Source organism: Nicotiana attenuata, chromosome 1 (assembly GCF_001879085.1).
Source record: "Nicotiana attenuata strain UT chromosome 1, NIATTr2, whole genome shotgun sequence".
Lineage (NCBI taxonomy): Eukaryota > Viridiplantae > Streptophyta > Magnoliopsida > Solanales > Solanaceae > Nicotiana > Nicotiana attenuata.
The window spans coordinates 103,475,350-103,491,836 of NC_031989.1; the positions used below are offsets into that span (position 1 = coordinate 103,475,350).

At 36.2% G+C, this 16,487-nt stretch overlaps 1 protein-coding gene across 1 annotated transcript; it reads right to left on the reverse strand.

Moving 5' to 3' along the window:
• Positions 2,466-8,710, reverse strand: LOC109231548. The gene is made up of 6 exons (XM_019397211.1): positions 8,154-8,710; positions 6,285-6,390; positions 5,417-5,469; positions 4,354-4,485; positions 3,856-3,928; positions 2,466-2,993 (listed from the first exon to the last, which is right to left on the reverse strand). The coding sequence occupies exons 1-6, from the start codon at positions 8,550-8,552 to the stop codon at positions 2,911-2,913; spliced, it is 846 nt and encodes a 281-aa protein (XP_019252756.1). The 5' UTR covers positions 8,553-8,710; the 3' UTR covers positions 2,466-2,910.

The following is a 16,487-nucleotide window of genomic DNA, read 5'->3' on the forward strand; positions in this document are numbered from 1 at the left end:
TGGCCGGAAGAAGCCTCACGCGCCAGCGCAGACTTGCCGAAAAATATTTTCCCGGCGGCGTGTGAGGGCGCGTGGGAGGGGGTCTGCCAGAGAAATTTTTACGGGTTGGTCGCCGGAAGCTAATCTACCTCATGGTGGTGTTGGTTTTTGCACAACACCGATGGAAATTGTTTTTTTTTTTCCGAAAAACAGCCCTAAAAGGTCGGAATTGAAGAACGGCGACTGTTTTGGGTGGGTTTTCTTTCCCGGATGTTTTCTCACTGCTGCTCTGATACCATGTGAGAAATATGACACGGGTATATGTATATATAACACATAACCTACTCCTATTACATAATGGGCTAGAACTAATTACATACATTCACATAACTATTCTAACAGTATATAAGGTGATACGCCCTTCGTCTAAAAGTTGTCTTATTTCTCTTCTCTTGAACCAAAGTCTAATTTTGGTGATCAGTTACTTCTGCTCTGCTTACTGAAGCTTGCGCAGATGCACGGTCCATTTCTGGTGGTCAAGAAACATGCAAAGGTCTGACGTATTGTTTTCACTATGTACTCATTCCGACTAATGTGATTGGCTTATTATTACTGGTTCTGATGCAACTAAGTATTCATGCCTTTGCAGATGAAGGGGAGATGACTCAATCTGAACATACCTCTCCATGGTCCATAGGTGCTGAAAAGGTAATGCATCTCCAATTTCACGGGACGTGCAAAAGCTCACTTTAAATGAGAAAGTCTTCTTCGGTGAAATCATTGTGCCATTTGCCTAGAGAAACTATACCATCAGCTGCAATGACACCATCTTGTATCCCTACAGTCTCGAATGCAAATTTTAGCGCGAGGAAGATTGCCGAAACCGAAAGTTACAAATCCATTCCGGTCTTCTCCATGGGTACTGTTGTGCTTCCTATTGATGAAGATAAGTGGTTTGCTGTGCAGCTTGGAGTTTCCCAATGAGAAGTATAGCTAATCATGCATTACAGTAGAGGCATGTTACTTATATCGTGTCTTAAGAAGAGGCTAAAACGAATCAAGGATAATTATAGCTACCATCTGTTTAAAGCATTTTTGTATTTTAGTTTCTGGAACATTAAAGTGTTTGTGGAATGGTATTCTCTTTGTCTCTCTCTCTATGGCATGTGCAGTTTAGTATTAACGAGTTTCCAATTATAGAAAGGTGCACTCTTTTTGGAACATTGTAAAGGAAAGAGTGACATAAGCTCTCGTTATGCGCGGGGTCCGAGGAAGGCCGGACCACAATGGCCTATTGTATGCAACCTTACTCAGCATTTCTGCTAGAGGCTGTTTCCACGGCTCGAACCCGTGACCTCTTGGTCACATGGCAACAACTTTACCAGTTACGCCAAAGCTCCCATCCGGCTAAATGAATACTATATACGCAGTTCAACACATGTAAGAGTGTATCATATGAACGGCCTGTTGATATGAACATTGGACACAATGAGATGATATTTATGAGTGGTTACATGTATATCTATTGCTTTCCATATACAGAGGCGGCTCAACATTGTTGGTGGCCTAAATCAAAATTTAATGAGAGGTCTTAATTTTTTTTTTTAAAGAAATTATATATTTTTATTTGAAGTACATTTTTTAAACTTTTTTAGATGTAAAATTATTAATAATTTTCTTATAATCGAGTTATCCTAATAATTCTTTTTTCAACTGATAATACTGCTTATCTGACCAGTTAGCTTCTCACGAGACATTGTTGATCCTATAAAAGATTTTATTAATTTTAATTTGGAAAAATTTCTTTCCCCAATGCAATTGTTATAGTATATTTTATTCTATAAGGAATATAAACATTGAAAAAAAATCAAGTCTTGTTATCTTATTAATTATGTCGATTAGAGTTTTATCTTCTACTTGTAATATTTTTTTAATGCTATATAATTTGAAAAATAAGCCTAAACTATCATGCCAGAGTGGCTATTATGTTTTAATCAAGGCTAAGTCAATATTTTTTTTTCCAGATTTTTATCAACTAGTAATCTCAATTTTTACCCACTAAACAAAAAATTAAAAATATTTGTGTACACTTCAGCTTATTCAAACTCAAGGGTCCATATCAATAACAAATTAAAATTTTCTTTTCCTTTTTGTAAGTTTTTTATTTTTTATTTTAACTTTAAGATAATCAATTTTTTATATAAAAAATTAATTTGTAAAATATCGTCAATTGAAAATGGGGCCCCCAAAATTTGGGAGCCTAAAGCCACTGCTTGGGTTGCTTTACCCTTCGGCCGGCGTTGTCCATATATATATGTCTCGCATTTATAATATATGTTATACCTTGTTCATAGCATGCATGGTATTTTCATAGACTTGCTTCACGAGGTATGAAAGAGGGGTTGGGCCTAGGCTCACCCTTCTTGTTGTTTCTGCCTCGTCCATATTCTACTTCTACGCATAGCTTATGAACAACCACATTTAGATCATGGTGAAACCAAAATAAGTAGTGCATGACAACATTTCATGCTAAACGTGCATTCAACACAAAAATATAGACCAAGGAAATAAAGGTTTCTAATTTCCTTCCCCAGAAAGTGAAAAAATGAGGAATCTACACTAATCCTGCAAATCTAAATTAAGATACAACATTACAACAGAACTGACAACTAAGTTAACACAGAAAGGATGAGTTGTCGCGAACATTCGCGACAACAACTATACCTCCGTCCCAAATAAATTGGAGTCGGCCATAAATCTTTACTGACCATATTCCTCCATTCAATGCTTACATTGAGATCTCATGGAGTCAGTCAGAAAAATTCGAGTGATTGAAAAGCCTCATCGATTAATTGTTTCTCTTTTACTGCATAAATCTTCCAAGGGAAATATGTACACCTAAGGCAGATATCCAGCAACAACAAAGCGTTGCTAATTTTCCACCACCGAAAAAGAATCAGAATTTATCTTTATGCCTTTGCCATAAGCAGCAATGAGAAGAGCCTCAGCTCGACCTGAAAGGTTAAGAAAGAATCATGAAATAATATGTAAATGGTGCATGGAAAAATATAAAAGCTGCTAGGACATTAGCAGATAAGATCTTGATGCAACATCTGGAAGTTAAGGGTATGAATATTGATTTAGAGGCGAAACATGATCAAGGACTGTATTTACTTGATGCAAATTCTGAAATTTCACCAACTTGGAGTGTTGGGAAATGAGTTTCCAACTTAGTGTTTAAGGCCAAAACTACAAATTGTAAGAAAAAGTAAAGAGGGTACCAGAAGCAAAAAAAAAGAGGAGACAAACTTATAAACAAAAGGAGCAAGAATGACATATTTACATTTCGTATAATATCGCTTTGTTTAAATTTCTTTTAATAACCAAGAAATCCTCGAGGACCAACGGCGCACAGTACGAAACTCGATGGATAATGGATCTCGTTCCTCTAACTTTCTCCTCTTAAATACCAAGCTTTTGTCTACATCAAGGTTTAAACCTGTATAGTGCACCTAACCAACACATCGCCATGCAACACTAGACCAGGCGATCGCACTGTATAGTTGTTTAGGATCAATGCAAAGTTAACTCATTTACAATAGCCAAGGAATACAAAGTCACTATTACTAGGTTATATTAAAATGTGAAATCCTGAGTTATCTTACAGCTAGAAAAGAGCAAGGACATTTATAGCAAGGTATCTTAGAAAAGTTACAAGGGCTATCAAATCCTTTATACCCTCTTTCTTGATAGATGAATTGTCTGCTCAAATGATCCCTTTTGATTGTCGAGTTACAAAAAGCGGTAAAAAATAAGAAGCCATAGGTCCTTTTATAGAAATATAAAATGTTTAGGAGATTGGGCTAGTATACCAACCATGATCTTTCTTCCTTTTCAATAGAGAACTCAAAGAGGGAAACAATTCAGATGCAACTTCCCTGCTGTAATCCTGCCAAGACATTTAAGTGGATGACAAATATTAGATGATGACTCCAGGAAATTTTGGAGATGCTGCAATTTTTGCAAGAAATTCTTTTTTTCTTTTTTTTGAGAGAAAAAAAAAAAATCATTTTTACAAATTTGCAAGAGCCTCTCTACCTTCTCAGGGGTAAGGTCTGCGCACGCACTATCCTCCCCATACCTCATTTGTGGGATTATACTGGATTCGTTGTTGTAGTACAAATTTGCAAGAGCAAAAAAGAGCAAAGCAAAAAATCTAACTATATGGACTTTTTAGTTCATGAAAGTGCAAAAGCAAAAGGCTTGAATAATAAAAGTAAACCCAATCTAGAGGATAGTTATTTTGTTTTCCATAACTAATCTAGAGGATAGCATGTTTTTATGTTCAACTAAGTGGAGGAACTATAAACGAACCTTCTTTGAGCGTTCTTTTGTAAGTTGAAACTCACTCTTCCATGCACTTGATGGCACTGGAATGACGGAGAATCCCGAAGCAATTAAGATCCCGATCCACATGCCATAGCCGAATCCTCCACTCCACCATCCCTTGATAGTGCAAAAATATATTGATAAGTGATAAAGAAACAAAGAAGATATGCTAGAAAAGTTCTATCCACCTAAAAAGAGGTAATGTTAAATAGCATCTTAATATTTTCTGACTTTCTTGTAGTTACTTTGAGGTAATGCTATGAATATAGAGAACATATCTTGTGGTTTCTTCATCTTGATCCTCACTTTTTTTAACAAAGCAAACTGACTTTCTTTTTTGAATAAGTAAATACTTGAGTTGCTTAAATCACGTATGGGCAAAAAAATGTATGATGCCTCTACTTCCGGCAACACGACACTTTCTAACCTGCCTTTACGTACAGAAAGTCTCTAACTATGATAGCATTAGAGACATCCATCAAGAATCTATAGAGTAATACAACATTGAAATCAAAAACGAAAATTCCAAGTATTCGAGAAGCCTAAGCCCACCCGCCCATAACCATTTGTTGATAAGGGGAACAATGTGTACAAGCCTTACTAAAATTACCACCCTGAAACAACATCACAATATCTCAACCAACCACAGCTACAAGTTGAATTGTTACTTTATGAAGTTTTAATTCAGGAGATTATGGTGTTCATAAGTCTTTCCACCTCATTACCAAATAAAAGACAAACAAGTCTTCCCATCTCTTTAGCATAATAAACAAGCCAAAATAACAGATGCTAGTTGTGATGATACTACAAGCACATACTTGACTGAAACGATCTGGTGAAGCTCTGAGGGGATTGATATGCATGGCCCACTAAGTGTAGATGCATATGTTATGTGGTCCTTTAGTAATAAACACTCGCGAATTGCAGATTTATTTGATGGTGCAAGTTTTAAAGAGCAACTGGATATGAAAGTATCTATCATCATTTGAACAAAATTGATAGGCTAGTGACAGTACATACTGGCATTCTTGTTAATGATATTGCTAACCTGCTTACCATCTTGTGGATACGGAGTTGATTGTTCAACATACACAGTTGTTCCTGAAAACAAAAATGAAAAATCTCATGTGATTCTAAGTACTTATCCAAAAAATAAAAATAATAACTTTTAGAAAAAATACTTATCCTCGTGAATTAAATAATTCAACTGAATTTGATAAGACCATATTACAATTAAGCAAATAGTTGGGATTGGCTAGAAGAATCCACAATATCCATTCAGCTCCATCTTGGCCCATTTCATTCTAATACAACAGCAAGGAAATATGAGTCTCTAAATCCTCTATGTGACTCCAGGAAAGGACAGATAGCTTCTTCTCAAAACCAAGCACGCCTACCCTTCTTCAGCAGAAGTAATTATTTGAACCACAAGATAATGAGAGGATAAGGTTATGAAAGAAGACATCGTACCATATTAGCAGATCTTTTGGATTAGTTTTAACTATAAGGATATCTATCATATCCATTCAACTAGATGAATTTAAGTCTCAGCACACGGACCATTACTTTACAGAAGACAGTAGAAAACAAAAAGGACTAATTCAAACAACCTGCTCGTGCATTGAAGACTTAATGAAGAATATACTTTAGTTGCATCCAGCAAAAAATATTGACATATATGATAGTATGAAAGACGCATCAATTGACAGAAAAAATTGAAATACTAATATTTAGTTTCTTGGTGAAGGAAAAGAGGAAAAAAGAGAGCATTGTCACCTTCAACGCCAAACGAACAAACTATCACAAATATCTCGAGGAAATGGAAGAATCTACTGCACAAGTCATTGATTCCAGATAACAGAGGAAGTTAAGAACAGAGATTTGAAAGACGTCCAAGATGACAGCTTTTATTGTACCTATAGGGGCTTCAAAACTTTTAAGCAACTGAACAATAGCTTTTGCATCTAACCGCTTCCGCACCCCTTTGCCAACTAGTACTTTCAAGTGAGGAGAATCAAACACCTGGAGATTGGAATAGGAAGTCAATGACAAGTAAACTGCAGATTTAGTAAGTAAAGAAATCGGTGAACAACGTACTAACTTCTTAGAGCACAAGAAATTTTCTTTCTTTCTTTTATATTTTTTCCTTCTTTGGTTTGAAATAGATGGATATATATTTCACGACTCACTTAATTCTAATGGACATTATTCTGACAAAAACTCCAATCAGCAATTATTACTTGTTTGATTTATCCAACCCGCGCAATAAGCTACCAACCTAATGGTACTTAATTCTAGTGGACAATATTCTGACAAAAACTCCAATAAGCAATTATTAGTTTTTTCGTTTACCCAACCCGAGCAAACCCCAGGAGCATCACCATCGGTTACCCATTGCTTTTCCATCTTTAGTGATTCAAGCTACTAACCTAATGGTTAGAACTGGAGCGACTCTAATCACTAAAGCAACCCTCACTTGTCTCAGAAATTACTAGTTGCAGTTTCAGTATTTTAGCCAAGCACCTAAGCCAATGAACTTGGATACAAAGCCTGAAACGAACTATGTTACCACAGGCAGTAACAAGAAAACAGTAAAATTTGTGTATTTCTAAGAAAGGTACAACCACTGGGTATAACACTGGCTTAAAGACATCAAGGTCCATAAATGCTAGAAGAACAGACAACCCCACATGCAAATATTATCAAAGACAGTAACAAACATCTAATTTCTCCCAAAGAGCAACATGTAATATGGTAGAACTTATTAGTTATTACAGCTCTCACTTAAAGAATCAGTTAAAAGGTTCTTGAAATATGGAAAAACAAGGCAAATGAAACATCAGTACTTTTGCAAGCCTACAACTAGTAAATAAATAAAAGCTGAATTCAATTCTTAAGCTATCCATCAACAAAAAAATATTTCCAGCTTAGCCCATAGAAAGAATTAGGTCTGCACGTGAGGAGTGTGTAGCAACTATAATACAACAACTACTATTATGCCTCAACCCAAGCAAGTTTTGGTAAACCTACCTACATGAATTCTTACGTCCATGTCGCTTCATTTAAGCTCGTCTCATTTTATATCATAATCATTAGCTTTTATAGCACTAAAGGTTCTCTACATTCTCTAGTGACATATAAGTCTCCCCCACAAGACTAAAGGACTCCTAGCTAACCTTAGACCTAAAGTAACATACTAACATAAGTAAATAACTAAACTTAATCCCACTATTTGGCAGCGCATACATAAAGGGCGGTCCGGTGCACTAAGCTCCAGCTATGTGCGGGGTTCGGAGAAGGGTCGGACCACAAGGGTTTATCGTCTGCAACCTTACCCTGCATTTCTACAAGAGCTTGTTTCCACAGCTCGAACGCGTGACCTCCTGGTCATATGGCAGCAACTTTACATGTTATGCTAAGGCTCCCCATCATATACATATATCGTTATTACCATTGTGCCTTATTTCTTGTTAGGTCTACATGGGTTCCAAGAGATTATAGTTTGCGACTATCATAAAAATAAAAATAAAAATAAAAGAATTGAAGTTATGTACACCTGACAATGCAAATTTCTTTTACACTATCAGTTACTTTTAACCTGTGTGATGGTAGGTTCCTATTTTTTCCAAATTAACAATTGCTAATACTTAAAAGTAAATTTATCTCAGTAATTACCTAATAAGCAACCTGATTGTGTAATACTTTTTACTCCGTAAGTGCATGATGGTGTAAAAAACCATTACACCATCAGTGCATCCAATAACTAAAGTTACTTTTATACTTACTTGAGGAGGTTGATTTGGTTTCAAGAGAGCCAAGGCACCAGAAGTATCTGGGTCAACCCCAATAACCCAACCTGCATTATTCAAATCCTTAGTATATTGAAAAGGGCAAGACAGAGACTCCAACCAGTCCATTTTCAGCTGAGCTTCCAAAATTCCCTTACTACCCCTGGCCACTTTTGGAGCTCCATTTCTACTGGAAATAGTTGGTTCAGGAGATGGGTTTTGCTCTTCTATGACAGGGGCGTTTGTGGTAATGGCTGCTGAAGATGAAACTGAAGCAGAGAAGAGCCTCTTGAATGCTACAGAGGAGGAAGCAGTAAATCGAATTGTGGGGATGAATTTTGAAGTCATTGAGTGAACGAATTGAAGTGGTTGGGTTTGTACGAGAGTTGATTCCATGAGAAAGGAAGGCCCCAGTTCGCCGGAGAAAGTAACGCCGGCGCCGGATTTTCAAGATTGCGAGTTCTTAGTTTGGAAGAAATTTTTGTTAGTCTAATAAGTTCTTTCCTACTACTATGTAGTATTAAGAATAAAAAAGAATTGTTTGAAGTTTTTGCAAAAACCGAGTATGAAAAAAGTAATTATTTAATACAAAATTGAATAAAAAAGAGTTTTTGAAGTTGGAAAAATTAAAGAGATCCAAATTTATTTGTGTGCTATTTGAAATTATTTAATTTTGCACGTCACTACGCTTTTGATCTATTTACACCTTTTGTTATTAGAAAAATCATCTCGTATTTGTTATCTTTATTTGGAATAGGTGGATTCTAGATATCCAATTCTACTAGAAAAAATGATCGAATTCAGCCCTCAACTTTTCGTTGCGGTTAGATAAGGTGTTAATGGTTTGGTTTGAGTTGTTATTTTATAAAATTTGTATTATACTCATTTCTCGGTTATTTAATTATATATAACTAAAACTAAACTAAACCGTTCCAATCAGGTCGGTTTCTCTTCGGTATCGGTATGGTTCGGTTAATTTTCAGTATTTTTTTAAATATCATGTAAAAGTCACTAGTAGAAATAGAATGCAATAATGTACGTACTTTTATAGGACTTAGCAAAGCTATCTAGAAATTTTTACTATTTATAGGGTGCTGAATTAAGAAAACATGAAAGATAGCCAGATTATAGATCCATCAACTATTCTACAACAGCGTAAAAGAAACTAAGTAAAGACAAAAAAAAAAAAATCAAACGAGTGGAAAGATATTAATCAAGCTAGGACTCAAGAATAAAGTTTATGGAAGATTAAATATTCAAAAAGATAAATCTAAATCATACGAAAGGAAACATACTCGATACATTGTAGTTTTCTACTCATAATCCTTAGAATACCTTATGTCTTGCTAGTGAATATGCTAGAAATAATTTAGAGCCTGTTTTGAAAGCCACCAGGGAATTGGATTTGGGTGTAACTAGGTGTAATTACACAGTTTGATATGTTTGTCTAGCCAAGTAATTACTTTGTCAGCATGGAATTGGGTTTAATTGTAGAGGTGTAATTACGCTCTCCAATTTCCAAAGGGTAGGTGAGAATTGGTGGTAATTATACTGTATAATTACAAGGTTACTTTTTAATTTCTTTCCTTTTTATTTTTATTTTTATTTACTTCCTTATAAATTTTTATTTATATTATTTTATTTTATTTTTACTATTGAATTTCTTTTTAAATTTTAAAATAATTTTTTTTACATTATATCTTTTATTTCTTTACATTTACTTCTTGTGAATCCGTGTAATTGCTTGTGTTGATACTCAATGTTTTCCTATATATTTTAAATATGCACAAAAGCTTTCAAAATAGCATATATATGCATATATATGCATGCACAAGGCTTTCATTATTTTTTACATAATTTTAAGGGTTTAAATTGATTTATTTTTCACCTTTCTATCCATAAAATCCCCAATAATTATGTTTAAAATTATTGTTTTGATAATTCATTTATTTGATTTCTATACTTATGCCAAAATATGGCTAACGTAATTTTTATGTATTTTTACAATTACATTTACTATTTTTTTAAGCTAAATTGCATATAATTGCAATGTTAGCCCATTTTAAAATATAATTATATTTTATATGCATAAAATTGGCCCCTGTATTTTTAAAATGTTAATATGTATTTTAAAACATTTTGGCACCTTAAATTGTTTTCCAGATGTCACTTATTATTTATTAAAACTAAAATAGGGAAAACTGGTTATTTAAATAATAGCCAAATTTGGCTTTCAATTGTAGCCAAAATCGGACCAATTCCCAGCCCTATCTTCTAATTAAATAACCCGACCCAGACCCAATTACCCCTACCCTACCCAAGCCATTTTAAATCCTGCTGTTGATCTATTAGATCAACGGCCCTCGTTCTTCCTTTCCTTTTTAATTTTGAGAGACCACAAACCCTAAATCATTTCTTCTAAACCGCCGCCTTCAGATGCTCTCTCATCTCCACTCTTCTCTCAAACCTAACCCTAGACTCCTCCATTCACCTCCTTCTCCGGTGACTATCTCTCAAACCCCAAGCCTCCAATGGTCACTCCACCGCCTTGCTCATCATCTCTAAGGCCCTCAAGGGTCCTGGGCCATGTCGATTGGGACCTAGGGTTTCTGATTCTGTTGTTCGAGGCTTTACGATTTGTGAGGTTACAACATGTTCTTTTGATTTCTATTTGGGTTTCCTTTGAAACCCTAACTCTCTTCTGAATCTCTCAGATCCGTGTTATTTTCATGCTTTAAACCTGTTTCCTTCTATGATTTGCTTATTCTCGAGCTTTCCTCTGAAAGATCCTCTACTCTAAACCGTTTTACTTTCGTTGAAAACTAGGGTTTTTTTCGGAGTTCTTTCTACACCTGTTTTAACCGATTTCCTTATGGTTAAACCTTTTTCCCTTGTTTATTTTGACCGATTTTATGTTCCTACTACTTTTTAACTTGACCCTCTTAAAAGCCCTAATTTTTAAAAGATTTTCATTACTTCGTTTTTATGTGTGCTAGCATGACTTTCTCTACCTCTTTTCTGTGTGTTAGTATGATTTTCTCTACTCCATTTCTGTGTGTTAGCCTGTTTACCTGATTCTTGTTAATCTCTTGTGGTCCCCCATGCTTCGAATATGTTCTGCTGAATCTTTAGCCCACTTATATCATCCCTATATGATTGTGTTTGCTCATCCCTTGTTTCTTCTTGTCTATATAACTGAGCGTGTTTGTTTGCTACTCTTGTTCATTCCTCTCTATTTATATGGTGAAATATACAGAATCATGACTCCCCATGATTGATTCTGATTTTCCTTAATTGATGATGATTGAAAGATCTTCTTTTAAAGCCCTAAAAGCTTTACCTCATCTGTTTAAATTAACTGATTTCATTACCTTATTTACCATGGTACTTTGTTTACTTAGTCTTCCCTTAATTGGGTTTTTTCTGAATTTGGTCCTAATTGACTACTCTATGCCTACTGAACCTTGACTCTTTCCTTATTTAATCATGCACTGATTCTTCTTCCTGCTTTATATGGTACTGAATCTTTCCGTTTGATTTTAATTCCCTTAACTTAAGGAAGTACTTCCTTGATTCTCCGATTGATTGATACTGAGTTCTTAAATTAGTGTACTACTATGATTTTTTACCTTATTCCACTACCTATTTTCAACTATAAATACTCTAAGTCTTTCACAAACAAGGGACCGACACTTAGCTTTCAAAAACTCCTCTCTTATAAAAATCTCTGTTTCTCTTTCTTCCTTGTGTTATTTGCTACTATTAGCCGGCTGCAAGCCAATGCTAATAATTTGTGCCCTTTGGTTCTTTCATTCTGCTTGCTTCTATCTTCACCGGTCTGTCCTAGTTTAACTTAAAGCCTCAACAACAACATGTTTCTCTTCTTGTTTCAGTTTCTTTTATTTCTAGCCTGCTTTTACTTGTGGTTCTGTTGTGAAGTTTGTAGTTAGGCTATATTATCAGCATGCTAGTATGAATCCCCTCCCTTTTTTAATTCATGTATTCCCTTGTGTGATTCAAACATGCCTGGACAATTGTTCTTCTTACTTGCTGTTTGCTTACCATTCTTATGAATCTCAAATCCCTATCCCCCTCTATGAGTCTATGTTTTTCCTGATTGGTTTGTGATTATTCCAGTTTCAACTATTTCTGAGCATGTCCAAAACCAGTCCAAATACCCTTGCTGGGGTTATGTGTTTGCAGTCAAATGCCTGTGTATTCCCAAACTCTTGGCCCCTGTGTGACTACTGAGTTTAGCTGGACTCTGTGACTACTGAAGTACTTGACTGTGTGTATCACTACAACTTTTTTTCAGACTACCTCTATTACCTTATTAACTGCTTTCATAAATAGACTTTTAAGTCCAGTCTTTAATAAATTTCTTTCAATCTGTGTCCTGCACTCCCACTTCATTCTTAGTTAATAAGTTCTGCCCCCTCTAGTATGTGTACTGCCTTGGGATCCTCTTGAGAACCCTCTGAACTCTAGCATACTGAGGCTGGCCTTTCCATACTGCACGGGTTCAATGCTAGGCTACTAAATCTAGGTGTAAGCATTGCCCGGGGTCCTTGAGACCCTTAGGGAACTTTGATGCACCTAGACTCTGATTTGTCTATGGAAATGAGGTTTGAAAGACCATTGGAGGCTTCTGGGAAATTTGGGCCTAATTGCAGGCTCTCTATAGAATAGCTTCTTGATTTTCTTTTTTTACTTATGTAATTCATTTATCGGTCTGTAATAATTTGTAAACAGAAATTTGGGGGTACTTAGTAAAAATGGGTGGGTAGATGTATACTTTGTGGGGTAACATGGGTAGAAATCCTGCTCTTAGGATCTTACTTTTAAAAATCTGTCTGCTTTACTCAATAGAAAACATGCTCATAGGGATTTACTCTTTTAAAACCTGATTGCTTTGCCTAATAGAAATCATGCCTATAGGATTTCACTATTAATGTCGTTTGCATCATAATATAAAATCATGCCTATAGGATTTCACTATTAATGTCGTTTGCATTACATAGAAATCATGCCTATAGGATTTCACTATTAATGTCGTTAGCATCATAATAGAAAATCATGCCTATAGGATTTCACTATTAATGTCGTTTGCATCATAATAGAAATCATGCCTATAAGGACTTCATTTCCAGTGTCGTTTGCATCAAACAGAAATCACGTTCTCAAGATTCTGCATTTTCGTCATGTTAGAAATCATGTTCACATGGCCTCAAACAACCGTGTCTTTAATCATTTCAAATATAGACATCATGCCTGTAGGGATTGCCATTCGCAATTACGTCTAGTAGTCTAATTAGCCTAATGAGTCAATTTCATTCTCGTCTTTTTTACTTCTTAAAACTGGCCTTATTAAGTGATGATATTTCCTGAAACTAGTTCTTTCAAATTTGGCTTAACCTTATTGGGTGTCCTGCTTACAGGTGTCAAAAAGGGTCTATTTCGAAAGCTTGTCTGTCTCTGCATTAATATATATACACAGTACTGCACATAGGCAAGACTTAGGGTATTTTTCAAAACCTGCATTTCCCTGAAGTTGTTTCCATCGTTCAACATTTCTGATTCTAATAAGCTGTTTAAAAGAAGTCACCAGGCAACTATTAGGTTATAACTTCTGAATCTGAAAGTGGTCTATTTCTGCATAATCGCTTAGAAATCCTGCTTTAGGACTTTGATTAATAAAGACCTTAACTGTGTTTGAGTCAAGCTGCTTGTATGTTTGTTTGAGGAGGAAATTGTGAGCCTCTTAATTGCTCCCATTATGTGAAAGTCCTAAATATTTTTGACTGTCGCCTTAGATTTTCGCCTTTAAAACCTTAGGGGTACGTTTAGAACCACCCATAGGTAGAGGTCCTAACACCCTCCGGGACCGTTAAGAAGGGGCGGGTAGCAGCACGCAATAGGAATCAATGACCAAACACTCGCTTTGCATGACTAATAAAGGGGTGGGAAGGGTAGACATGGATATGATAACCAGTGGGCTAATGCCACGCGTAGCCCCTTTTCAAGGAGTGATTACCGGGCATTGTACTGATATGATCCTATAGGCTGACCAACCTAGGACCTCCCCCTCCCCAAATCCTCTTTACTTGAAGCTTTATTTTCCTTTTTATACATGGAACCTGTTTAAATTCTTACTTTATTATTTGAGTTATACAATGCCCAACATGCTCTGCTTGCAATTATTTGTTTCAACTGTTTGTTTATTTTGGACTAATTTGTGAATATAAGTTCGGCCGGGACCCACAGTTGTGGACCAAGAGGGGTGCCTAACACCTTCCCCTCGAGGTTACCTCGAGCCCTTACCCTAATCTCTGGTAATACAAACCAACCCAAGAGTTAATTACTCTAGGTGCCCTAACGCACCTTAACTCGTTAGGTGGCGACTCTTCAAATACCCAATTCCTAAAAGGAAATGAGTCATTATACCCCGTGAATGTCGAAATCCGGACTCCTCCCCGCGGAGGAGATGAAAAGGGGGCGCGACAGCTTGTATATTTTATTTTTCTTCATTTAGCGTAACTGCGTTATTGTTCTAGTTTTTGAAACTACACCTCCTAATATTGGATGATTCATTACCAAACATGGCATATAATGGGTGATGTCAATAAAGTAGAATTTCATTGTTGAATGAGGCTATAAAATTATTATGTTTTCTAACCTTAAACTGTATTGGAACTTATTTTTACTATGCTCGAATTTGACATATGTTAAACTATTTTTTTATTGAAATTATGTTATATTTATGGTTCTAAATTACTTGTTTTAGTAGCATTGACTTGTTATTTCACATTGCATGTTGTTCATTTTTTAGTTAGAATTGATAGATTAGTTTTATCAAATATTTGAATAATGTCATGACATTATATTTATAAATATTAATTGATTTTATCAAACATGCATTCCATGGTGTAATAACAAAATGTATGTTTTTTGTTTTTATAATTAATAAAACTATATATTATTAATTTTAAATAAATATATCAATTATTTTTATAATATTAGTTATAAATATATGATTGCTAATTAATGTAATGTGATGACCCGGCCGGTCATTTTAAGAATCAACGTCCTATTCGGTGGATTAAGGTCTCGAGCAACTTCGTGTTACGTGTTATGACTTGCGTGCATGGCCGAGTTCAGTTATCTGATGATTCGGAGTCAATTTGGAAGAAGGACCCTAGTTTTGGAAGCTTAAGCGGTAAGAGTTGACCGAAAATTTGACTTTTGTGTAGATGACTTCGAAATGACGTTTTGATGATCCCAATAGCTTCGTACGCTGATTTTGTGTAACGACCCGACTGGTCATTTTGCTTTTTAGAACCTCGTTCCCCTAGATAAGACTTCCCGTACTTGCTTTTACTGATTTATGACTTGAGGGAATGGTAGGTTCAGGATTTGGAAGAGTTTGGGTTGAAATCGGAACACTTGGTTCCTTAAGGTTGGCTTAAAGGGCCAAGTTTGACTTCGGTCAACGTTTTGAGTAAACGACCTCGGAATCTGGATTTGAAGATTCCAACAGGTTTGTATGATGATTTCGGACTTGGGCGTATGTCCGGCTCGGGTTTTGGATGACCCAGGAGTGTTTTGGTGCCTAATAGTGAAAGTTGATTCCTTAAGGATTTTGAAGTTCTTAAATATTTGGTTTGGAGTGGGTTTTTGTGTTATCGAGGTCCGAACGGAGTTCCGAGACCGGGAATAGTTCCGTATTACCATTTAAGACTTGCACGCAAAATTTGGTGTCAATCCGAGTAGTATAAGTGTGTTTCGTCGCATTGGAAGTAAATTGAAGAACTTGAAGTTCATAAGTTTGATTCAATTGGTTTTAGGGAGTGATTCTTAGATTTAGCATTGTTTCGCACGTTCCGAGGGTTCGAGCGAGTCCGTTATTTGATTTCAAACTTGTCGGTATGTTCGGGCGGGGCCCGGGGTCCCGAGGCGTCAATCGGACGAGGCTCGAGTGAAGTTGGAAAATTTGGAAAGGAGCTGAAGCTCCAGTTATCTGTCATAACCGCACCTACGGTTGGTCAGCCGCAGGTGCGAGACCGTAGGAGCGGTCGACCCATCGCAGATGCGGCCAAGGTGTAGGAGCCCAGGAACCGCAGATGCGGCTCCTTCTCCGCAGAAGCGGAACCGCAGGAGCGGCCCACAGACCGCAGAAGCGGTCCCATCCAGACCATCCCAGCTTCGCAGATGCGGACGTTCCCTCGCAGAAGTGAGACCGCAGATGCGATCCCTTAACCGTAGGTGAGGAAATCGCTAAAGGCAGTGCCTTCATTTAATACGGGAATGTGTCATTTTTGACACATTTCCTCC

What these genes read in the sequence shown, in the direction of transcription:
- LOC109231548 (XM_019397211.1), bottom strand. Translation starts at nt 8,552, where the DNA reads ATGGAATCAACTCTCGTACAAACCCAACCACTTCAATTCGTTCACTCA. An exon ending in AAGTTTTGAAGCCCCTATAG is followed by an intron (nt 5,470 to 6,284) that starts GTACAATAAAAG and finishes TTTTGTTTTCAG; the next exon opens with GAACAACTGTGTATGTTGAA. An exon ending in CAAAAGAACGCTCAAAGAAG is followed by an intron (nt 3,929 to 4,353) that starts GTTCGTTTATAG and finishes ATGTCTTGGCAG; the next exon opens with GATTACAGCAGGGAAGTTGC.